A 27,120-nucleotide genomic window follows, 5' to 3' on the forward strand; every position below is an offset into this window, starting at 1 on the left:
GGTATGTGGATGGCGTACATGTTTAGAGTAGCCTATATAAGATTGATGGCTGGGGTATGTGGATGGAGTAGCCTATATAAGATTGATGGGTGGGTTATGTGAGTGGTGTAGCCTATATAAGATTGATGGCTGGGGTATCTGGATGGAGTACATGTTTAGAGTAGCCTATATAAAATTGATGGCTGGGAAGCCTACGTAATAAGATTCATGGGTGGGGTACATGAGTGCATAGCCTACATAATATATCGAAATTTTGTATATTTAATAACATAATCGACATGCATACCTTTCTGATATGTCGCCGCCTCTTTTGGTGTTTCTTTAGTTACCTCACAGCTTATCTGTACCTGTGGTGTTTTGTTGGCACGTGTGGTTTTGTGAGCGTGCTGTTGTGTGGTTATGTGTGTGGTTGTGTGGGCGAGTGGTTATGTGAGTCTTTCAGTGAGTGTGTGGTTGTGTTAGCGTGTGGTTGTGTGAGCGTGTGGTTGTGTGAGCGTGTGGTTGTGTGAGCGTGTGGTTGTGTGAGCGTGTGGTTGTGTGAGCGTGTGGTTGTGTGAGCGTGTGGTTGTGTGAGCGTGTGGTTGTGTGAGCGTGTGGTTGTGTGAGCGTGTGGTTGTGTGAGCGTGTGGTTGTGTGAGCGTGTGGTTGTGTGAGCGTGTGGTTGTGTGAGTGTGTGGTTGTGTGAGCGTGTGGTTGTGTGAGCGTGTGGTTGTGTGAGCCTTTCAGTGAGTGTGTGGTTGTGTTAGCGTGTGGTTGTGTGGATATTTTAGCGTGTGGTTGTGTGAGCCTTTCAGTGAGTGTGTGGTTGTGTTAGCGTGTGGTTGTGTGGATATTTTAGCGTGTGGTTGTGTGAGCCTTTCAGTGAGTGTGTGGTTGTGTTAGCGTGTGGTTGTTAGCGTGTGGTTGTGTTAGCGTGTGGTTGTGTTAGCGTGTGGTTGTGTTAGCGTGTGGTTGTTAGCGTGTGGTTGTGTTAGCGTGTGGTTGTGTGAGCCTTTCAGTGAGTGTGTGGTTGTGTTAGCGTGTGGTTGTGTGGATATTTTAGCGTGTGGTTGTGTGAGCCTTTCAGTGAGTGTGGTTGTGTTAGCGTGTGGTTGTGTGGATATTTTAGCGTGTGAATGTGTGGATATTTTAGCGTGTGGTTGTGTGGATATTTTAGCGTGTGGTTGTGTGGATATTTTAGCGTGTGGTTGTGTGGATATTTTAGCGTGTGGTTGTGTGGATATTTTAGCGTGTGGTTGTGTGGATATTTTAGCGTGTGGTTGTGTGGATATTTTAGCGTGTGGTTGTGTGGATATTTTAGCGTGTGGTTATATTAACGAGTGGTTATGTGATAAGGGTTTTTGAATTTGCCTGAATTCCTGCTGTCTTTGATTGGCTCATTTTTGATTTTCTGTTTGACTGGTCTGTCTTGTTTGGCTGAGGGACGGTTAGTTACACATTTACACCTGCATTACACTCTCCTCCTCCCCCCCCCCCCCACTTTTGGCATTTTCCCCACGAAACACCCGGGTTTAGTTTCGTAAGTTGGATAATGCATCAGCGATTACAGGACAGTAGGGCACGACTGTAGGACAGGAATGGTAGATGGGCAACATAACAGACAGGACACGATGGCTTGATAGGATAGGACAACAGGACAGTACAATAGGACAATACAGTAAAACAACAGGACAAGACAACTAAGCTTGATGATAGTCAAGACAACAAGACAGGATAGTAGAACAACAGGCCAGCACAGTAGGACAACAGACCAGCACGGTAGGACAACAGGCCAGCACGGTAGGACAACAGGCCAGCACTGTAGGACAACAAGCCAGCACGGTAGGACAACAGGCCAGCACAGTAGGACAACAGGCCAGCACGGTAGGACAACAGGCCAGCACGGTAGGACAACAGGCCAGCACGGTAGGACAACAGGCCAGCACAGTAGGACAACAGGCCAGCACAGTAGGACAACAGGCCAGCACAGTAGGACAACAGGCCAGCACGGTAGGACAACAGGCCAGCACGGTAGGACAACAGGCCAGCACGGTAGGACAACAGGCCAGCACAGTAGGACAACAGGCCAGCACGGTAGGACAACAGGCCAGCACAGTAGGACAACAGGCCAGCACGGTAGGACAACAGGCCAGCACAGTAGGACAACAGGCCAGCACAGTAGGACAACAGGCCAGCACGGTAGGACAACAGGCCAGCACGGTAGGACAACAGGCCAGCACGGTAGGACAACAGGCCAGCACGGTAGGACAACAGGCCAGCACGGTAGGACAACAGGCCAGCACAGTAGGACAACAGGCCAGCACGGTAGGACAACAGGCCAGCACAGTAGGACAACAGGCCAGCACAGTAGGAGAAGACACGTAAGATTATACAGCGCGACACATCGACTGAGGAATTTTTCAGCTTTTCTAGAATCGTTGTCAGCTATGAAAATGCTAATTCAATGTCTAAGATTTCTCCCGCAATCAATCAAGTTGCATTTACCCCCCTCTCTCTCGCTTCTTGCCCCTAGCTGCAAGAGAGACCACCTAACAATATCATGCTAGAACTACACTGCTAACGACGCGCGGAGAGCCCCCAGGCTAGATCCAAGCTGTCGGAATGAGGGTGCGAACAATGGTGCGCAAATGTCGCAATAGTTGTGTTGATGGTGTGCACCTCACAAGGCTGTGACTGATAGGATTCTTCGCTTCACGCAAAGGCCAATCAGCCTTTTTAAAGCACAAATCTGTATCGCGCTTCTCCCCATTTCCATTCAGATTTCTAGTATTATGCCGGTATGGGTATTGAATGTGATTACAGCCCAAGGAAAGTGTTTTGTTGTATTTAGATTCACATTCTTTAAAAAGTAGTTTGATTTTAAAGGTTTCATTCTGCTGTTAATAATGAACAGAGGCGTGCGTAAGTAGGGGGGAAAGTTGTGGTCCATTTAGTATGTGTTTATTTGTTGGTAGTCGAAAATGAAGTCTTGACCACATGTTAAATGCCCATACAATCCCCAGCCGATACATCGGCCTACACATACATCGGCCCCTATATCACTAGCCGATACAACGGTCCCACACATAACGGTCCCACACATAACGTACCCACACATACATCTACCCACGTACCGATACTGCGGCCCACATGAATCGGCCCACCATGTCACATGAAGCAGACACAAAACGACATCTAGATCCATCGATAGCTTTGAAAACTTGCTAAAAATGCAATGAAAACAAGACACATGGAATGTGGAAGTGATCCTGTTCTCACAAAGATGAATGACTCAGTAACCAGCCATTGTCCTGCAGTTGTCGGCCCTGTGAATATACCCCCAACAAAAGAACTTTCCCACCGAGGGTCGGACCAGGCCAGCCCCCAGCAACTGATGACGGCTTTACACGCGGCCGTCCGGCGCCCTCACGGCATCGTGTTTATGAGTCAAATATTTCTCGCTCCAGCTTGACGGATACCCGAGCCAGGTTAGCTGGACTATCTTGAAATCTGTGTGACACAGCTTATATCCAGAGGCGTAGCTAGGGGGGGGCGGGGGGGGGCGGCCGCCCCGGGCGCCGACCCTATGGGGGCGCCAAAAGGCCAAAAGGGGTGGGAAAAATTTTTTAAAGCTGATTTTATGCTGCAGTTTTGAATTATAAACTGTCTAAGTTAAGAAATATAATGGCTACACGCATTTACATACTGATTTAACTGTTTTCTATCTTGATTTCTTAATGTAAAACATATACTCTTAAGAAACAGTGACCGGCAAAACCGCTTTGAAGCTTTTCCTAGATGGGGGGGGGGGGGGGCGCTTTTTCGAGACTTAAAACGGAAGAATTTACACTAGATTGTTGAGTCGATAAACGTTACCACTATTAAAAGAAACCAATTGTATTAAAACGTATTGTACGATTGTTGAACTGTAAAATACGTTAGTGACTTTTATCAAGATGGTGCAGGGGGGCGCTTTTAGGCTAAATAAAATAGCAAAATTACACAGGATTCTGAGTAAACAACCTTTAGCTCTCAGAAAGAAACGAATTGTACTGTGCATTGTATAATTGTGTAACATTTTTTAAAAAAAAGTTAGTTACGTTAAAAACCGCTCTACAAACTTTGTCCAAGATGGTTGTGATGAGTGTGTGTGGGGGTGGGGGGGGGGGGGGCGCTTTTTTCGCTAACAAAAATCGCAAGTATTTGTACTGGATTGGTGAGTAGATAACTCTCTTAACACTTAGTAAAGAAACCAAGTGTATTAACGCGTAATGTACAATTTCAATAGCCAGTTTTGTTAAAAAAAAAGACGCGACTAGTTCTTTGTAAGATTCTTACGATTCTCTCAACTTCAACGTGAGAGATCAGATACTTTTGATCAGTGTTTCTTCCAGACTTTTTTCTCCGGGGGGGCACTTGAAATCTTCGGGGGGAGGGGGGAGGCGGTAAACTTTCTTCGGGGGGGGGGGCGGACACTGTTAAAAGTATATATTTTCTATATATAAATTATATAAATTTCATTTCGTTCGGGGGGGGGCGTAAAAATTTTTCCGGGGGGCTTCGCCCCCCCGAAAAGATGCCTGGAAGAAACTGTGTGCGAGAAGGCAGGGCAAATCTGCGAAATCCAAGACTACGAGCTGTTAACATCCGTTGGATTCCAGTTTGTTTTCTCTAGCTTGTTTTGTCATACCATCAACCAATCAACGAAATACCCATGTCGTATTCCAATGTGAACAATAAATATTTCTGATAACTTCTTCTTGTATGTCACTTGTGTGTCCTTACTCTAACAAACTTCGAATCCAATATGTACCATATCACAACAGAGATCGTTCAAAACTAGAACATAAAAGGCTGGTCTAAACATATTAGCGTTAGCTACAAACTACCCTCTAACACAGATCAGGCTTATTTTTTTTTTTACTGACATTACTAATCTTTCGCAAAAAAAGTTAAACGCATCTTAATGGGAATTAAATTGTCGTAAAGTTTTAAGGAATGAAAATCATACAATGTAATTATTAAACCTTGTCCGGACTGTAGCATACACGCTTACACACACGCTTACACACACAAATACACTCTTACCCACACACAAGCTTATATATAAACACACTATCACACACACATAATTATACACACACACACACACACATATATATATATATATATATATATATATATATATATATATATATATATAAGCGGGGGGGGGGGGGGGGCGCCAAATTGAAAGTTCGCCCCGGGCGCCGGGAAGGGTCGCTACGCCTCTGCTTATATCCGATGTCTGTCCATACAGTTTTATAGTCGACACAAAGCACGATCGCGGCTACCCGACACACGCAGATCTTAACATGAGACCGCAATTATAGTATCGCGGTCCTAAACCTTACCCGGCAGCCACAAAACTTAGATGAACCTAGTTAAACAACAAAAGTAATAATATTATGGCCTTAACAGTTGGCCATAACGGCATGGCCTTAACAGTTGGCCATAATGGCATGGCCTTAACAGTTGGCCATAATGGCATGGCCTTAACAGTTGGCCATAATGGCATGGCCTTAACAGTTGGCCATAATGGCATGGCCTTAACAGTTGGCCATAATGGCATGGCCTTAACAGTTGGCCATAATGACATGGCCTTAACAGTTGGCCATAATGGCATGGCCTTAACAGTTGGCCATAATGGCATGGCCTTAACAGTTGGCCATAATGGCATGGCCTTAACAGTTGGCCATAATGGCATGGCCTTAACAGTTGGCCATAATGGCATGGCCTTAACAGTTGGCCATAATGGCATGGCCTTAACAGTTGGCCATAATGGCATGGCCTTAACAGTTGGCCATAATAGCACACACCCATTTATAAACAAACAACCAAACACGCACATGCACACACCTATATATGCACATATACAAACACAATGTTACACCCAAACGTGCATAGGCAGAGACCTCTAGGCTTACCTACTTGCTGCGGTCAACATTACCTGAACACTTACCATACCTACTTGCTGCGGTCAACATTACCTGAACACTTACCATACCTACTTGCTGCGGTCAACATTACCTGAACACTTATCATACCTACTTGCTGCGGTCAACATTACCTGAACACTTACCATACCTTCTTGCTGCGGTCAACATTACCTGAACACTTACCATACCTTCTTGCTGCGGTCAACATTACCTGAACACTTACACAGGCAGAGAACTCTAGGCATACCTACTTGCTGCGGTCAACATTACCTGAACACTTACCATACCTTCTTGCTGCGGTCAACATTACCTGAACACTTACCATACCTTCTTGCTGCGGTCAACATTACCTGAACACTTACACAGGCAGAGAACTCTAGGCATACCTTCTTGCTGCGGTCAACATTACCTGAACACTTACCATACCTTCTTGCTGCGGTCAACATTACCTGAACACTTACCATACCTTCTTGCTGCGGTCAACATTACCTGAACACTTACACAGGCAGAGAACTCTAGGCATACCTTCTTGCTGCGGTCAACATTACCTGAACACTTACCATACCTTCTTGCTGCGGTCAACATTACCTGAACACTTACCATACCTTCTTGCTGCGGTCAACATTACCTGAACACTTACACAGGCAGAGAACTCTAGGCATACCTACTTGCTGCGGTCAACATTACCTGAACACTTACCATACCTACTTGCTGCGATCAACATTACCTGAACACTTACCATACCTTCTTGCTGCGGTCAACATTACCTGAACACTTACCATACCTACTTGCTGCGGTCAACATTACCTGAACACTTACCATACCTACTTGCTGCGGTCAACATTACCTGAACACTTACCGCATTCACCGGTTACTGAACAGTGAGTGAAATTTCCCAGCTTATTTTCGTGTACTAGACATCTCTGTTTCCGTATTTCTCCCCCATCCCCGCCCCTTTTTATCTCCCCCCGTCGTGTTTTGACTGCCTAGTTCAGTTGGCATTTTGATGAAGGTAGACGGACCGAAGACACCTGCCGATAAATAACCACACAGATACGCGGAGAAGAATGGCTGAAAGGGAAATAACTGGCGTTTACTTTCGTTTGATCAGTTTAAAAAAGAACAGGCTAAAATATTGCGAGTGGCGTAGATGAGATAAACCAGGTGCATACAATACGGGCTACCATCTGCTTATCTGCCCTGTGCGTTTTAACACAACCAAAAACGAAAGTTGAACTATTGTTCATATGAACGTTTCGGCACATTGTCTCGCACAGCAACATCTGTTTTTTCTTATCCGTGTGGATTTCATTAGCCAGATCATAGCAGTACACCTAAACCACCGTAGCACAGTTAGAAGCACAACCATCACAACACAGCTAGAAGCACACCCACCGTAACACAGCTACAAGCACACCCACCGTAGCACAGCTAGAAACACACCCACCGTAGCACAGCTACAAGCACACCCACCGTAGCACAGTTAAAGCATATATATATATATATATATATATATATATATATATATATATATATATATATATATATATATATATATATATATATATATATATATATATATATATATATATATATATATATATATATATATATATATATATATATATATATATATATATATATATATATATATATATATATATATATATATATATATATATATATATATATATATATATATATATATATATATATATATATATATATATATATATATATATATATATATATATATATATATATATATATATATATATATATGTATATATATATATATATATGTATATATATATATATATATATATGTATGTATATATATATGTATATATATATATATGTATATATGTATGTATATATATATGTATATGTGTATATATATATATATGTATGTATATATATATATATATGTATGTATATATATATATGTATATATATATATATATATATATATGTATATATATGTATATATGTATATATATGTATATATGTATATATATGTATATATGTATATATATGTATATATGTATATATATGTGTATATATGTATATATATATGTGTATATATGTATATATATATGTATATATATATATATATATATGTATATATATATATATATATATGTATATATATATATATATATATGTATATATATATATATATATATATATATATATATATATATATATATATATATATATATATATATATATATATATATATTCCTCAGTCGATGTGTCGCGCTGTATAATCTAATATATAAAGCTCAGTTCTGTATGTAATGCATTTGTATGTCGTTGGAATTGTACGAATTTAAGTGTTAGAAAATTATCGTGCGCATTTGTCTAAATTTATGAGCTAAAAAATTACCATTGAAAGTGTTGGGAAATAATTTTCATTTTTCAAATTATAGTAATAATTGTCGGCATGTTCATTAAACACAAGTTTTAAAAAAAATATCATCTTTTACAAAAATTCTAATTATGTCTTTATTTAGTCCTATAGCACTTACTTCCCTTTGATAAATTAGGAAAAACACAATTACTTCCCTTTATAAAACCATTGCATTCCGTGAAAATAATTTACTTTTTAATTACTTTGTTTTGGTGTTGGGAAAAAAAATAATTACATAATTAGCGGGGATTGATCAAGTGCAAATGTTGTAGGTATTTTACGGATAAGCTTGGAGTATTAAAATTGTTTATTAAATTGAAACAGGCGCGTTCGTTTAAGTGAGTGCAAAAGACTGTGAATAAGTTGGGGTACTATAGTCGTTTATTAAGCTGAAACAGGCGATTCTGCCCCGGGCTAGACTGTGAGCACTTTGCGTTTATGTTCGCGTTTGTGTTTTCTTTGTGTTTAGGTTGGGTTTGCGTTAGTGGTTGCATTTTGATTTGGTTTGTTTTTGTTCGTTCTTTTTTCGTTTTCGTTTGTGTTTTTTTTCTTTGGGTTTATGTTTGTATTTGTGTTTGTGGTTTGTTTTGCGTTTAGATTTGTTTTGTTTTCGTTTGCTTTTTCGTTTGTGTTTTTTTCTTTGGGTTTGTGTTTGTGGTTGGTTTTGCGTTCTGATTTGGTTTGTTTTCGTTTGCTTTTTCGTTTTTTTTTTTCTTTGTGTTCGTATTGGTGTTTGTTGTTGTGGTTGGGTTTGTTGTTAGGTTTTTGTTTGCTTTTTTGTTTTTTTTTCTTTGTGTTTGTATTGGTGTTTGTGGTTGGGTTTGTTGTTAGGTTTTTGTTTTCGTTTGTATTTGTAATAGTGTTAGCGTTATGTTTGCGTTTAGTTGTTTTGGTTTTGGTTGGTTGTGGTTTGGGTGGGCAGTGCCGGGTTTATGATGATTACTAAACACACCGGTAATGGTCTTTAACAGAAAGGTTTTTCACAGAAGCCAGAGCAGGGACGGCTAGTATAGTATATTGTTGCAGCTTTTTTTCTCAGGCTGTTTTGGCACATTAATAAAACATGTGTAAAAAAATGCTGCGATTATTTGTTCTTGAAATTTTGTTTTAGGTATTTTGTCTCAGACAAACATACATATGAAACCTTTCAGACACATCTACAGACAGACTTACATATATTCAGACGGCTACAGGACATTACCCCCCGTACATCCCCCCGGAGCAATTACCCCCCTGTCAATTACCCCCTAGGGAATTACCCCCTCCCATCCTCCAAAATAGAATCCTGATTCTAACTCCAACTCTATACTTATATATTACTTTAATCCTAACCTTAAGACAAAGACGAAAAATCTAAGAATTCGCCTCACCCTAAAATTAACCCAAAACCAAACCCAACTCTAGACATTGATTTAAGCCTAACCCTAATCCTAACCCCAGCCCTAGCCCTAACCCTAGCCTTAACCCTAGCTCTAACCCTAGCTGAACCTTAAGCTGTGACCGGGGGGGGGGGGGGTAATGTCCTACTATGCGGTGGGGGGGGGGGGGGAGTGGGACGCCCGGGGGGTAATGCCCTGTTCCCATCCAGACACTGCGGCCTAAGAAAAAAGTTTCAACGTTTACCTCCCCAACATTTTATCATGCACCTCCCTTATATTTGAACCTGCACCTCCCTTATATTTGAACCTGCACCTCGCCTATATTTGAACATGTAGGCTAATTCCCTTATATCTGAATATTGGCCTCCTCTATAGCTGAACATGTGTATTGAGCACCTGACTGTGTTGCAGGTATCTAGGTGTGGCGAGCTCCTACCAAATTCTGGCAGACGAGGTGAGACACAAACCGCAGCACGCCTGCTCCAACCTGCAGTTCCTGGAGCCTCACCAGCGGGACATCTGCAGCAACGACGGCAAGCTGCTGGACGTCATCAGGACCGGCGCCGCCATGGGTATCGACGAATGTCAGTTCCAGTTCAGAGACCGTCGATGGAACTGTTCGACCACAAACAACACTGACGTCTTTGGACGGGTGCTCTATATAAGTAAGTCATAATATACTGACGTGCTTTTTAAAGCCAGCTCTATATAATATGATATTGAAATCTTTAAATGTGGAATATATATATATATATATATATATATATATATATATATATATATATATATATATATATATATATATATATATATATATATATATATATATATATATATATATATATATATATATATATATATATGCCTTCAAATCAGAATAACAAAAGTGTGAATAGGTATACTAATGGAAGTTACCGACGCAACACATATTATGAGAGGCCAAAGCAATGCCATAATATTTATATTGAGTTGGTTGATGAACCAAACCAACATACACAAAGCAAGATAACCACTGACGTTGTTCAGAAACCAGAGGAGAATATTAAAACAAATGAAGTAACACAAGTTACACGAAATCTAGGAAATGATTATGGTAGCACAGCTAAAAGCTACAATTTGAGGGAGAGATGGCATACAGGTCATCGTCAACTGCACGAGAACGATTACTCATGCTATAGAGGGTGCTAAGATTAAATTATCAATTTACAGTTTATTAATATTATACAGTCTGTAACTGTAATATATAAATATCAAACAATTTGTATCAGTAATATAAATTGTGTACTATTTCAAAAGATTGTAAACTGTATTATGTTAAACCTATTCTATACTATTAATTAACAGTGAATAAAGTAAATCAAGTAAAAGTTAGAGACTATTATTCCGCATAACAATAAGACGGAAGTCTCAATGATGAATTGTGTGTTAGCCATACCTGTGAAAGGCAATGTTGTTGTGTTGTGACCTAGATTTGTCTGAAATGGGTCAACTAGGGGAGACAACAAAGTATATTAATCATGCGTCGTAATAACATGCCTTGATGCTAAGGAAGTTTTTTTTACCACATAGGATATAATTATTTAATTCATGAGTTGAATTAAGTCTTTGATAATTTCAACTATGTATTATAGTTTGGTAATTCACTAAACTCATTTGTCTTGTTTATACAATTACTTGGTAATTGAAATGTTTTTCTTTCTCATATTTGAATACATTACACATAATGCTTGTGCATTAGTCTACAAAGAATGTATTTTTCCATGTTTTTTGAGATGTATAAAAATTTTGTTGTCTGGCACATGATCCTGCCCTACCAATATTGTATTTATAAATTTTGTTACACAAAATTTTAATTGAAGGGGGGACGTGTCACAGACTGTATAATTATGTATCCTTATTATATTGTGTTTTGCATGAATGAAGAGTACCTGGCTAGCGGAAGGACTGTCTGAGCGATCGTCATGTGTTGTTTCATGCTTTTGGGTGAGATCGCTCAGGTACGTAAGGGGAGAGAAAGTGGTGAATAAAAGAAGAGCAAAAAGGTGAACGGGTGTTGTGTGCTAGAACTTGAACCTGAGGACTGTGGCTGTGAATGTAGGATGTTACTACGACACTTTGTTTCTTGACTGTGATTGTACTTATACCAGTTGTGACCATGGATTTACTATGGGTCTATTAATTCTCTGTACAAAGTGTAAATAAAGTTATTGTTTCACAACTACTGTTGCTCGTATGAGTATATTGAAGAACCCACAATAACAACAAAGAATTCATGTTGTTACAGTGGAATATATATATATATATATATATATATATATATATATATATATATATATATATATATATATATTCTGGTAAGCAAAGTTTGGTACGTTTAGATAGTTAATCGGGTGTGACAGCCGCATGTCGTGGCAGGCAAGAACGGCTATTACCGTCACGTGATGCGGTAGAATGTGTGCGCCACACATGGATGTGACCGCGACTCGCCTGATAACGATTGCTCGCTGTCTGTCAGCTGGGCTCCCCAGCGTCGATTGTAAAAGTAAATTTCGTCTTATTCACCGCCAGAGATCAAAGGCAGGGATGTGCCGCTCAAAATGCTGAGGGCGCCGGCAAACGCGCCCAAAACAAAGGGCCGCGGGGCGAAGTGACGGGGAGCGGCTGCGGCGTGCCAGTTTTTTTTTTCAAAGGTCAGATCTGGTATTTGGGTGCAAACCACGAGTCAAATATTCCCCACACTCAGTCGGCCTCTTGTCATGGGAGAGGGCTGCTTGAGTGTTTGTTCAGCCAACGATTCCTCTTAACTGGTCCCAATTCGCTGGCGTTATTGGGTTTATAGAAACCATTGCCACCCAGCGGGCTGTATGGGCAGGGGAGGCTACCACTGTGTGGAGCAAGGGGACGATACTCTCATTGGCTGCTGGTGTTTGCCCGAGTTATTAGCGAATTCCTGGATGAAAAGAATTCCCATGGGGGCGCTAGCGAGGGCTGTATGGGCAAGCTGCAGGACGTGTACCGCGGCTTCTATCAGCCCCGAGCGGCCGTCTAAGGGAGAGAAGCCATCGGTTTGATCTGAACCTACAAGTCCCCCTGAGAATAGAAACACGAATTTGCTTTCGTCCCAGCCAGATTGTGAACGTCTCCTCACAAACTCGATTGCTTTCTGTTGCTCGCTGCCTCCTGTTGGCTGATCCCATTCACACGCACGCGCCGCTCAGCCTGCCCGTTAGATTAGCCGTCTTACGCCAGAAGCCTCTTCCCTAGTTACTTCCCTTACACAGTCAACGACCAGTTTAGCTACAGGAAAATGACATTTGTTCAAAATCTTCCCATATTTGGTTTGTTCATGGGTAGACCACTCACGCAAAGAAGCTCAAGCTGTATGTCCATGTCCTCGTTAGGGCAATCGAGAATCTAGAATGGTAAGCACAAGACAGACTGTAGAATGATACCTATTGTATGGTAAGCACAATACAGACTGTACAATGATACGGTAAGCACAATACAGACTGTACAATGATACCTATTGTATGGTAAGCACAATACAGACTGTACAATGATACCTATTGTATGGTAAGCACAATACAGATTGTACAATGATACGGTAAGCACAATACAGACTGTACAATGATACTTATTGTATGGTAAGCACAATACAGACTGTACAATGATACCTATTGTATGGTAAGCACAATACAGACTGTACAATGATATGGTAAGCACAATACAGACTGTACAATGATACTTATTGTATGGTAAGCACAATACAGACTGTACACTGATACTTATTGTATGGTAAGCACAATACAGACTGTACAATGATACCTATTGTATGGTAAGCACAATACAGACTGTACAATGATACGGTAAGCACAATACAGACTGTACAATGATACCTATTGTATGGTAAGCACAATACAGACTGTACAATGATACCTATTGTATGGTAAGCACAATACAGATTGTACAATGATACGGTAAGCACAATACAGACTGTACAATGATACTTATTGTATGGTAAGCACAATACAGACTGTACAATGATACCTATTGTATGGTAAGCACAATACAGACTGTACAATGATATGGTAAGCACAATACAGACTGTACAATGATACTTATTGTATGGTAAGCACAATACAGACTGTACACTGATACTTATTGTATGGTAAGCACAATACAGACTGTACAATGATACCTATTGTATGGTAAGCACAATACAGACTGTACAATGATACCTATTGTATGGTAAGCACAATACAGACTGTACAATGATATGGTAAGAACAATACAGACTGTACAATGATACTTATTGTATGGTAAGCACAATACAGACTGTACAATGATATGGTAAGAACAATACAGACTGTACAATGATACTTATTGTATGGTAAGCACAATACAGACTGTACAATGATACCTATTGTATGGTAAGCACAATACAGACTGTACAATGATACCTATTGTATGGTAAGCACAATACAGACTGTACACTGATACTTATTGTATGGTAAACAAAATACAGCCCATTCTATGCATGCATCCAGCTTGTATCAAGCTGCAAACTAACATGAAACAGCATCACACGCATGACTGTCACACTCATGTATCCAGCCGCAGTGTGTCATACGCATGTATCAAGCCGCCGTCTGTCACACGCATGTATCAAGCCGCCGTCTGTCACACGCATGTATCAAGCCGCCGTCTGTCACACGCATGTATCAAGCCGCCGTCTGTCACACGCATGTATCAAGCCGCCGTCTGTCACACGCATGTATCAAGCCGCCGTCTGTCACACGCATGTATCAAGCCGCCGTCTGTCACACGCATGTATCCAGCCGCCGTCTGTCACACGCATGTATCAAGCCGCCGTCTGTCACACGCATGTATCAAGCCGCCGTCTGTCACACGCATGTATCCAGCCGCAGTCTGTCACACGCATGTATCCAGCCGCCGTCTGTCACACGCATGTATCAAGCCGCCGTCTGTCACACGCATGTATAAAGCCGCCGACGTAAAGTAACACCATCAAGTTTCCCTCCTCGAGAATTGGGCACATGTCTCAGTGGGCGTCCCGCGGAAGGTGCCTGGGGCCAATGTGTGCCATACAATTTTCTTGTTGTCTGGGGGAGACTTGTCAAAGGGATAGCCATTCACGAGCCGAGCCAGGCGACCCACACAATACGGCTTTTGGGCTCGTCCTTATTATCATCGGCCTCAATACCTCCGAACCCTCATCCTGAGGACCGAGTTAGCTCCCCTCTCGTCCCCTCTCGTCCCATCTCGTCGCTAGCGAGAAACGTGAAAACATCGCACCAAGCGTCCAAAGGGGCTATTGCTACACAGGCGAATCTAGCGAAACATTAGTTAAGCCTTCATTTTACACCGGAAACTGTAACCCATTCATCTTATATCGGGAAAATGTAACTCCTTCATCTTATATCGGGAAACTGTAACATTAAACCGCCACTAGAAAACTATAACGTTAACCCTATAACGTTAACCCTATAACATTAACCCTATAATTTATGAACACTCTTCAAGTTACTGAGACTAAAATAGCCTTTTATTTTTGTCACGTGCATTTGTACAACGACAGTTTATTAACGGCCACATTTCTCAAATATCTACCCCCACAGTTCTCAAATACCTACCACCACAGTTCTCAAATACCTACCACAACAGTTCTCAAATATCTAGCGCCACAGTTCTCAAATATCTACCGCCACAGTTCTCAAATACCTACTACCTCAGTTCTCAAATACCTACAACAACAGTTCTCAAATACCTACCACCACATTTCTTAAATACCTACCACCACAATTCTCAAATACCTACCACCACAGTTCTCAAATATCTACCGCCACAGTTCTCAAATACCTACCACAACAGTTCTCAATTATCTACCGCCACAGTTCTCAAATACCTACCACAACAGTTCTCAATTATCTACCGCCACAGTTCTCAAATACCTACCACAACAGTTCTCAAATACCTACCACAACAGTTCAAATACCTACCACAACAGTTCTCAAATACCTACCACAACAGTTCTCAAATACCTACCACCACATTTCTTAAATACCTACCACAACAGTTCTCAAATACCTACCACAACAGTTCAAATACCTACCACAACAGTTCTCAAATACCTACCACAACAGTTCTCAAATACCTACCACCACATTTCTTAAATACCTACCACCACAGTTCTCAAATACCTACCACCACAGTTCTCAAATACCTACCACAACAGTTCTCAAATACCTACCACAACAGTTCTCAAATACCTACCACAACAGTTCTCAAATACCTACCACAACAGTTCAAATACCTACCACAACAGTTCTCAAATACCTACCACAACAGTTCTCAAATACCTACCACAACAGTTCTCAAATACCTACCACAACAGTTCTCAATTATCTACCGCCACAGTTCTCAAATACCTACCACAACAGTTCTCAATTATCTACCGCCACAGTTCTCAAATACCTACCACAACAGTTCTCAATTATCTACCGCCACAGTTCTCAAATACCTACCACAACAGTTCTCAAATACCTATTGCCACAGCGTAATGTTAATGACTGTCTGAACCCGCCCATCCATAACCTGTGAGCGTAATGTTAATGACTGTCTGAACTCGCCCATCCATAACCTGTGAGCGTAATGTTAATGACTGACTGAACCCGCCCATCCATAACCGTGAGCGTAATGTTAATGACTGACTGAACCCGCCCATCCATAACCGTGAGCGTAATGTTAATGACTGTCTGAATCCGCCCATCCATAACCGTGAGCGAAATGTTAATGACTGTCTGAATCCGCCCATCCATAACCGTGAGCGTAATGTTAATGACTAACTGAACCCGCCCATCCATAACCTGTGAGCGTAATGTTAATGACTGTCTGAACCCGCCAAAACATAACCGTAAGCGTAATGTTAATGACTGTCTGAACCCAACCATCCATAACCGTGAGCGTAATGTTAATGACTGTCTGAACCCAACCATCCATAACCTGTGAGCGTAATGTTAATGACTGTCTGAACCCAACCATCCATAACCTGTGAGCGTAATGTTAATGACTGTCTGAACCCGCCCATCTTATAACCTGTGAGCGTAATGTTAATGACTGTCTGAACCCAACCATCCATAACCGTGAGCGTAATGTTAATGACTGTCTGAACCCGCCCATCCATAACCTGTGAGCGTAATGTTAATGACTGTCTGAACCCGCCCATCCATAACCGTGAGCGAAATGTTAATGACTGTCTGAACCCGCCCAACCATACCCGTGAGCGTAATGTTAATGACTGTCTGAACCCGCCCATCCATAACCTGTGAGCGTAATGTTAATGACTGTCTGAACCCAACCATCCATAACCGTGAGCGTAATGTTAATGACTGTCTGAACCCGCCCATCCATAACCGTAAGCGTAATGTTAATGACTGACTGAACCCAACCATCCATAACCGTGAGCGTAATGTTAATGACTGTCTGAACCCGCCCATCCATAACCGTGAGCGTAATGTTAATGACTGTCTGAACCCAACCATCCATAACCGTGAGCGTAATGTTAATGACTGACTGAACCCGCCCATCCATAAACGTGAACCTAATGTTAATGACTGTCTGAACCCGCCCATCCATAACCTGTGAGCGTAATGTTAATGACTGTCTGAACCCGCCCATCCATAACCGTAAGCGTAATGTTAATGACTGTCTGAATCCGCCCATCCATAACCGTGAGCGTAATGTTAATGACTGTCTGAACCCGCCCATCCATAACCTCTGAGCGTAATGTTAATGACTGTCTGAACCCGCCCATCCATAACATGTGAGCGTAATGTTAATGACTGTCTGAACCCAACCATCCATAACCTGTGAGCGTAATGTTAATGACTGTCTGAACCCGCCCATCCATAACCTGTGAGCGTAATGTTAATGACTGTCTGAACCCGCCCATCCATAACCGTGAGCGTAATGTTAATGACTGTCTGAACCCCCCCATCCATAACCGTGAGCGAAATGTTAATGACTGTCTGAACCCGCCCATCTTATAACCTGTGAGCGTAATGTTAATGACTGTCTGAACCCAACCATCCATAACCGTGAGCGTAATGTTAATGACTGTCTGAACCCGCCCATCCATAACCTGTGAGCGTAATGTTAATGACTGTCTGAACCCGCCCATCCATAACCGTGAGCGAAATGTTAATGACTGTCTGAACCCGCCCAACCATACCCGTGAGCGTAATGTTAATGACTGTCTGAACCCGCCCATCCATAACCTGTGAGCGTAATGTTAATGACTGTCTGAACCCAACCATCCATAACCGTGAGCGTAATGTTAATGACTGTCTGAACCCGCCCATCCATAACCGTAAGCGTAATGTTAATGACTGACTGAACCCAACCATCCATAACCGTGAGCGTAATGTTAATGACTGTCTGAACCCGCCCATCCATAACCGTGAGCGTAATGTTAATGACTGTCTGAACCCGCCCATCCATAACCTGTGAGCGTAATGTTAATGACTGTCTGAACCCGCCCATCCATAACCTGTGAGCGTAATGTTAATGACTGTCTGAACCCGCCCATCCATAACCGTAAGCGTAATGTTAATGACTGTCTGAATCCGCCCATCCATAACCGTGAGCGTAATGTTAATGACTGTCTGAACCCGCCCATCCATAACCTCTGAGCGTAATGTTAATGACTGTCTGAACCCAACCATCCATAACCTGTGAGCGTAATGTTAATGACTGTCTGAACCCGCCCATCCATAACCTGTGAGCGTAATGTTAATGACTGTCTGAACCCGACCATCCATAACCGTAAGTGTAATGTTAATGACTGTCTGAACCCGACCATCCATAACCGTGAGCGTAATGTTAATGACTGTCTGAACCCCCCCATCCATAACCGTGAGCGAAATGTTAATGACTGTCTGAATCCGCCCATCCATAACCGTGAGCGTAATGTTAATGACTGTCTGAACCCGCCCATCCATAACCGTGAGCGTAATGTTAATGACTGTCGGAACCCGCCCATCCATAACCTGTGAGCGTAATGTTAATGACTGTCTGAACCCGCCCATCCATAACCGTGAGCGTAATGTTAATGACTGTCTGAACCCGCCCATCCATAACCGTGAGCGTAATGTTAATGACTGTCGGAACCCGCCCATCCATAACCGTGAACGTAATGTTAATGACTGACTGAACCCGCCCATCCATAAACGTGAACCTAATGTTAATGACTGTCTGAACCCGCCCATCCATAACCGTGAGCGTAATGTTAATGACTGTCTGAACCCGCCCATCCATAACCTGTGAGCGTAATGTTAATGACTGTCTGAACCCGCCCATCCATAACCGTGAGCGTAATGTTAATGACTGTCTGAACCCAACCATCCATAACCGTGAGCGTAATGTTAATGACTGTCTGAACCCGCCCATCCATAACCGTGAGCGTAATGTTAATGACTGTCTGAACCCGCCCATCCATAACCGTGAGCGTAATGTTAATGACTGTCTGAACCCGCCCATCCATAACCGTGAACGTAATGTTAATGACTGTCTGAACCCGCCCATCCATAACCGTGAGCGTAATGTTAATGACTGTCCGATTGAAACCGTCCATATTGAAAACTAAACTAATAGTTATGACTGTCTTTGATTTAAATTTGTTTCAAATAGAAATCTCGCGAAGCTCTAACTTTCCCTAATGTTCCTAGCCCACCCCACCCCCTCTCCCCGCGTCCTCCCCCCTCCCCACTGGTATCTTATCTCTGTAATCCGCTGATGGCTGGGTATGAAGGGATATTCCCATTATGTCGCCTATAATACACCAGTACCTGTCGGCCAACAAGCGGAGCTGCATCTGGTTTCTATTACACCAGCACACTTTGAACCAGGGGCTGCCTGCCTCAGGGCTTCTCAAGCTGCTAGTCACAGGCTCACGGTTTCTTTTGACACACTCAACCAGCCACAACTGTTAGATATGGACAACACATCCACCCCCCCCCCCCAAGCTTTGTATACGTGGACATAACCATACGTGGAGATTTCACTTTGGGCGAGACTCTACTATAGCTTGGCACGATATCGTTGGCGTGAATGTGATTACATGCTATTGTTAGTAACTTGGAGAGTTGATTTAGCGACCCCGGTCTCGGTCACTGAGGGAACCACTGGGTACAAGCAATATTAGAGGCATGAGTCGTCTCCCCATCTCAGCCACTTACATCAACTCGTTTTCCTGTTGATTGGCCTGGATTAACCGCGGATTACTCGTAAACTTGTTACGTTTCAGCAGCAGACAGCCATGGAGCTACTTCCATCACACCCTTGGTTTCCGTATACTTCTGCCAGTCCTCGCCCCTTGTTTTCCGTATACTCCTACCGGTCCTAGACCCTTGGTTTCCGTATACTTTTACCGGTTCTCGCCCCTTGGTTTCCGTATACTTCCACCCGTCCCCGACACCCGTTTTTCCACCACAGGAAATTCAGAAAATGTTTGGGACTTGCATTCACCCAAATATCAAGTCCAACTCCACAACCACGGAAAATATAATTCTCCCAAATTTCACGTCTAACCACCGAACATAATTCTCCCAAATTTCACGTCTAACCACCGAACCACCGAACCTAATTCTCCCAAATATCACGTCTAACCACCGAACCTAATTCTCCCAAATTTCACGACTAACCACCCAACCACCGAACCTAATTCTCCCAAATATCACGTCTAACCACCGAACCTAATTCTCCCAAATTTCACGTCTAACCACCGAACCACCGAACATAATTCTCCCAAATATCACGACTAACCACCGAACCACCGAACATAATTCTCCCAAATATCACGTCTAACCACCGAACCACCGAACATAATTCTCCCAAATATCACGACTAACCACCGAACCACCGAACATAATTCTCCCAAATATCACGTCTAACCACCGAACCACCGAACATAATTCTCCCAAATATCACGTCTAACCACCGAACCACCGAACCTAATTCTCCCAAATATCACGTCTAACCACCGAACCTAATTCTCCCAAATATCACGTCTAACCACCGAACCACCGAACATAATTCTCCCAAATATCACGACTAACCACCGAACCACCGAACATAATTCTCCCAAATTTCACGACTAACCACCCAACCACCGGACACATTAACCAGGAAACCTGGTACGCTGATAAGGTTTATAACTCTTTTTGTGGTTCCTCAAGTTTTTAACGACCCGCCCGCTGTTGCTAGCCAATTCCAGTCCGTTTCATCTATTATTTCGCCCCCCCCCCTCCCACGTCTGATCTCTTTGTCTAGTCAAGTGTATAAAAAGCTGTCAGTTTCCTATTCTTTCTTGTATGTTTACAATGATAGTGCCGACTTACAAACAGCATTGACCTCCACTTATGATGCTGACTTAACAAATGCCGTAGTCTAGCTATCCAAATGTCAGACTAATTTGACTAAATCTATAGTAGAAAGTTGACCAAATACTTGACGGTCCCTAGAGCCTGAGTATAAAAGTCTAATGAGATGTGTGTTCCCCCAGAGAGCCGCGAGACTGCTTACATCTACGCCATCTCCTCGGCCGGCATCATGTACAGCGTGACCCGAGCCTGCGCCAAGGGCGAGCTGGACAAGTGCGGCTGTGATAACAAAGCCAGGAGCCGGGAGCCGGGGGAGAACTTTGAGTGGGGAGGCTGCTCTGAGAATATCCGCTATGGCGCCAAGTTTTCCAAAGATTTTCTCGATCGCAACGAAACAAGAAACAAGGACCAGGGCAGCATGAACCTGTGGAATAATGGAGCCGGTAGAAAGGTCAGAAGTTTGTCATCTTGTCTGTATGTTTTCATTATATCTAGAACTAGCTGCATACCCGTGCTTCGCCACGGTGAATCTTTTTAAAATATACCAACGGAAAAAAAAAACCCAAGTCAATTACAAAGGAAAAAAAAACGCAAACAAAAACAAAAACGCTAACAAAAACAGAAACAGAAACCCAATGCAATACGCAATCACAAACGCAAAGATAAATACAAACAAAAGAAAACACAAATCCAATACAAACGCAAACTCAAACAAAATCGCAAACACAACTCAAACACAAAAAAAAACACAACACAAATACAATGCAACAAGCTAACGTAAATACAGAACACAAACGGAAACACAAATACAAGCACAACAGAAATCAAACGCAAACAAACGCAAACTCAAACAAAACTCAAACACAACGCAAATTACAAACACAACGCAAATTACAAACACATCGCAAATCACAAACACAAACAAATCACAAACACAAACAATGTGAAACAAATCAAATGAAAACGTAAACGCTTTATCAAATTGCTTTATGAAACAAAAGACCGTGTATACAATACATATGCTCTCACGCACCGCCGAACAACACGCTTTCCTGGGCGTCCGCGTTCAGTGACCGCCTTTCCCACATTCGTTATCACTGAAAAAAAAATAGTATGAAAAGGAGTTAAAACTGCCAACAACACGAAAAAAATTAAGTCACATAAATAGATTCTACTCCACAACTTACAATAAGACAATGCGATGTAAGTAAATGAACGGCAAGTGGTGTTTACTTTTATGGTTCTAAGAAAACACATTGGCAATGTAATTAGAATCACCGCCGAACAACACGCTTTCCTAGGCGTCTGCGCCCAGAGAGAGCCTTTCCAGCATTCTCTAAAACTCTAATTTCACCATCTGTTTTAATAACACCGAAAAACAAAAAATAGTGATTTTGATAGATCATAGACTTATTAGAAAATAATATAAATAAATCATTGTAACATTTTTTCTATAATAAATGCGGTAGTAATAATAAAAAAAATAACTTAAATCATTGAGGTGTCAACTAGAGAAACAAGTTAATAAAAAGTCTAGTGACAATTTAAGCGCAATTTCCTTAATTAATTTTTTGTGACCAAACGAAAGGGTATTTTTGAAAACTTTCTTCGGCAATATTGTTCTAAATTATGGCAGGAATCGATTGGTAAATGTTTCAAGTCGCTAAGTGGTCTGGTTGCCGAGATATGGGCCAAAAATGCATTTTTTCGAGGTTTTTCGGCTTTTCCGGGAAATCCAGGAAGGAATTCCGGGAATTTATTTGGCCCACAATCATCCTCGGAACTTGCTTAACATATTTGCTTTGGAACTAGTCCTCGATATTGCTTCGTTGAGGAGGAGATACGACTTAAAGCTGCGGACACACATCGGACACACATCCATCCAGAACGAATTAATAATCGCAATTGTCAGTATGGAAATTGCGCTAAAAAATGTAGTCGTTATATAAATAAACCCTTCTCTATTCTTTATAATAAGACAATGCGATGCAATGTTAAAGCACTGCATGGTTTGATGTTTACTCTCATGGTTCTAAAATCTATAGCGATGACGGAAGGACTGACACACTACCAGCAGCGTTATATTATAGATCATAGAAATGGTACTTGTCACGATACTATTAAAGTCTGTCTTTTGTCATGATAATTGTAATGTCTGTCTATTATCACGATACTTGTAATGTCTGTCTATTGTCTTGATACCCGTCTAAAGGCCTGTACGTTTGTTGCAGACGATCAAAGATCACGTGGAGAAACAGTGCAAGTGTCACGGTGTTTCTGGCGACTGTTCGGTGAAGATCTGCTGGCGCAAAATGCGCTCCTTCAGAGACATTGGCGCGTCCTTGAAACACAAGTTCGACGGCGCCACGTACGTCAAGTGGGATAAACGGAGGAGACGCTTGAAGCGCATCACTGGCATGCAGAAGCGACCCACCAAAGGCGACTTGGTCTACTTGCAGGAGTCCCCAGACTTTTGCGAGTTTAACCCGGAGTACGGGTCACTGGGCACCCGCGGCCGGCAGTGCAACAAGACCAGCTACGGGCTGGACGGCTGCACCCTCATGTGCTGTGGGCGGGGCTATCAGACTCTGGTCAGCGAGGAAAAATATGACTGTGACTGTAAATTTTTCTGGTGCTGCCGCGTTGAGTGTAAAAAGTGCACAAAAGTCTTAGAGAAACATTTCTGCAACTAGCCAGTCCGCTAGCTGTGCACATTCTGTTCAGTCTTTGAGATTGACGATTTGTCAGTGCAGGACAGGAGTATCTGCTCACATTTGAGTTACTTCTACACCATGCTGTGTGCGGAGTAAGGACAGGAGTACCTGCTCACATTTGACTTGCTTCTACACCCTGTTGTGTGCGGAGTGAGAACAGGAGTATCTACACACATTTGAGTTGCTTCTACACCATGCTGTGTGCGGAGTGAGGACAGGAGTACCTGCTCACATTTGAGTTGCTTCTACACCCTGTTGTGTGCGGAGTGAGAACAGGAGTATCTACACACATTTGAGTTGCTTCTACACCCTGTTGTGTGCGGAGTGAGAACAGGAGTATCTACACACATTTGAGTTGCTTCTACAACATGCTGTGTGCGGAGTAAGCAGACTAGAACATGCACATTGTGTGGTTCTCTGACAGTGGACATTGCACCTCTAGTGGGACATAGTTTTACATACAGCTTCGCGCAGTGAAAGCTTCTTGATATCAATGGTCAGCTCTTTCTTGTTGAACATAGGCAGGGATTGGAAGGTTTCAAACGCCTCAGCCTAAGATTTGATACAACACATAGGGGGTGGTGTGTACAGGGCCTGTCTTAGATTTGATACAACACATAGGGGGGTGGTGTGTACAGGGCCTGTCTTAGATTTGATACAACACATAGGGGGGTGGGGGGGGGCTGTGTACAGGGCCTGTCTTAGATTTGATACAACACATATGGGGTGGTGTGTACAGGGCCTGTCTTAGATTTGATACAACACATAGGGGGGTGGTGTGTACAGGGCCTGTCTTAGATTTGATACAACACATAGGGGGCTGTGTACAGGGCCTGTCTTAGATTTGATACAACACATAGGGGGCTGTGTACAGGGCCTGTCTTAGATTTGATACAACACATAGGGGGCTGTGTACAGGGCCTGTCTTAGATTTGATACAACACATAGGGGGCTGTGTACAGGGCCTGTCTTAGATTTGATACAACACATAGGGGGGTGGTGTGTACAGGGCCTGTCTTAGATTTGATACAACACATAGGGGGGTGGTGTGTACAGGGCCTGTCTAAGATTTGATACAACACATAGGGGGGTGGTGTGTACAGGGCCTGTCTTAGATTTGATACAACACATAGGGGGGGGGGCTGTGTACAGGGCCTCAGTCTAAGATTTGATACAACACATAGGGGGGCTGTGTACAGGGCCTGTCTTAGATTTGATACAACACATAGGGGGGTGGTGTGTACAGGGCCTGTCTTAGATTTGATACAACACATATGGGGTGGTGTGTACAGGGCCTGTCTTAGATTTGATACAACACATATGGGGTGGTGTGTACAGGGCCTCAGTCTAAGATTTGATACAACACATAGGGGGTGGTGTGTACAGGGCCTGTCTTAGATTTGATACAACACATAGGGGGGTGGCGTGTACAGGGCCTGTCTTAGATTTGATACAACACATAGGGGGGTGGTGTGTACAGGGCCTGTCTTAGATTTGATACAACACATATGGGGTGGTGTGTACAGGGCCTGTCTTAGATTTGATACAACACATAGGGGGGTGGTGTGTACAGGGCTTGTATTGGTTGAACTATCGTCAAGTCAACCAATATTATTAGCTTCAGGGAATACTATACGTTCATGTCAAGATCCCATATTTATTCTTAAAAACAGTCAACAACTAGGCGTCGACTAGTTTTTATCTTCTATTTAAGGTGCCACATTTTAAAAATATAACGAGCTAGGACCCCACATTTGACTAGATACGGGTCCTGCATTTTTACAGGGACCCACGTTTAAAAAAAAAATCTGTACACCAGTTAGACGGCCATCCTCAGATTGAGAAAACTGTACACTAATTTTAGACGGCTGTTGAAGAACAGGCTAGGAAGATTACACGTGTGTAGCTGCGTGTAATGTGTTAATGGTGTGTCAACGAGTGTGTAAATCTGAAGGCGTGCCTGTTGTTTGTGTAGCACTAAATATTAGCTGTATGATTGCTCGGACATGACCTTTATGTATATGTAGCACTAGGACTTAGCTGTATATTTTGTATCCATGTACTCCTCCCATGTTTTACAGATGTTTCACATGTCCCTTGTCATGACGACAGATATTGTAATGGTAGCCTTGTACGTACAACCTTCACAATGTACAAATCTCACCAACCTCACGTGTAATTAATCATTTCCCTCAAGATTCTTTCTACTGCATAAGTTGGGCACCGAGCGGCAGGTTCTACTGGACCCAGGCTCTAGACAAAAGGTCATCTGATACGGTCTTATCGCTGGCCCAATTGACTCAATTCAATCGGCACATTGGCTTTTGGGGGGGGGGGGGGGGCATTAGGGTGGGTGCGATTCAATTCAAGTTATAAACAATTTATCGTATTTATAGTTATTTCTATTGAAGCTATAGAACCTAAAAGTTTGAGTTTTTGAACGGGCTTGTGACGCAGGGAACATTGTCAGCCCGTCTTGCTCTCTCTCCCTACAGTTTGTTGGTCTACCCTACCACAGGATCCTAATGTGTAGGCTCATTTTTCCTAGGATAACTTGGGGTAGGGGGCATAGTCCTAAGATTCTATGGTTATGAGGTAATCGGGGGGAGGGGGTATAAAGTTCCTTGAATACCAGTGTTCTATTAGGCTGATGTCAGGTGAGAGCTGATGACGGTACAAAAGCTGTTGGGTCCATGTTCGGGTGGATGACTGGTGGTGATTTACTTTCCCTATCAGTGAGTGACCAACAGCTGGTGATGTCTACCTTGGACAGACCATCACCAAACCCACTCACATTTTCTCGGTCTCTCTCGGCACAGGGGTCATCAGTAAGACCCAGTCTATGGTCATTTTGACCCACCCACGGGTTATGCTATAATACATTATCATCTACTTGTGGTGCCATTAGTGTTAGAATCATTTCTTTCTCGATGTCTGTTTTCAGTGTCTGATTTTGTTGTCACGTACCAAAGACATGATTAGCTGATGATTAGAAACAAAATAAATGCTCTCTTTCTTTTAATTGCTAGCAGCTTTCATTGATTTTTTTGTTCAGTGGCGTCAACTGTGGCAGGTGCCCGGGGTAAAGCTAGAGAGGGGCCCCTGCAGCTAGAGAGGGGCCCCTGCTGAAAATGTTTGGGCCCATGTTTTAGGCATACATAACTTATAATATACAGGCATATAATTACTATAAATACACGTGTATGTATATATAATCGTATATAAATATTTATGTATACTTAATTGTATGATACGTTA

At 42.4% G+C, this 27,120-nt stretch overlaps 1 protein-coding gene across 1 annotated transcript in view; it reads left to right on the forward strand.

Annotated features, from left to right (window-relative positions):
- Positions 1–24,111, forward strand: part of LOC131956401 (protein Wnt-4a) — a 67,699-nt gene extending 43,588 nt beyond the window's left edge. Inside the window, exons 4-6 of the mRNA XM_059320822.1 lie at positions 10,161–10,414; positions 21,331–21,599; positions 23,380–24,111. Coding sequence (XP_059176805.1) covers positions 10,161–10,414; positions 21,331–21,599; positions 23,380–23,841 — 985 coding nt within the window. The 3' untranslated portion in view covers positions 23,842–24,111. The remainder of the gene's footprint in view (positions 1–10,160; positions 10,415–21,330; positions 21,600–23,379) is intronic.
- The last annotated feature ends 3,009 nt before the right edge of the window (positions 24,112–27,120 follow it).

Source organism: Physella acuta, unplaced genomic scaffold (genome assembly GCF_028476545.2).
Source record: "Physella acuta isolate Inbredline_101_S28 unplaced genomic scaffold, ASM2847654v3 ptg000079l, whole genome shotgun sequence".
Classification (NCBI taxonomy): domain Eukaryota; kingdom Metazoa; phylum Mollusca; class Gastropoda; family Physidae; genus Physella; species Physella acuta.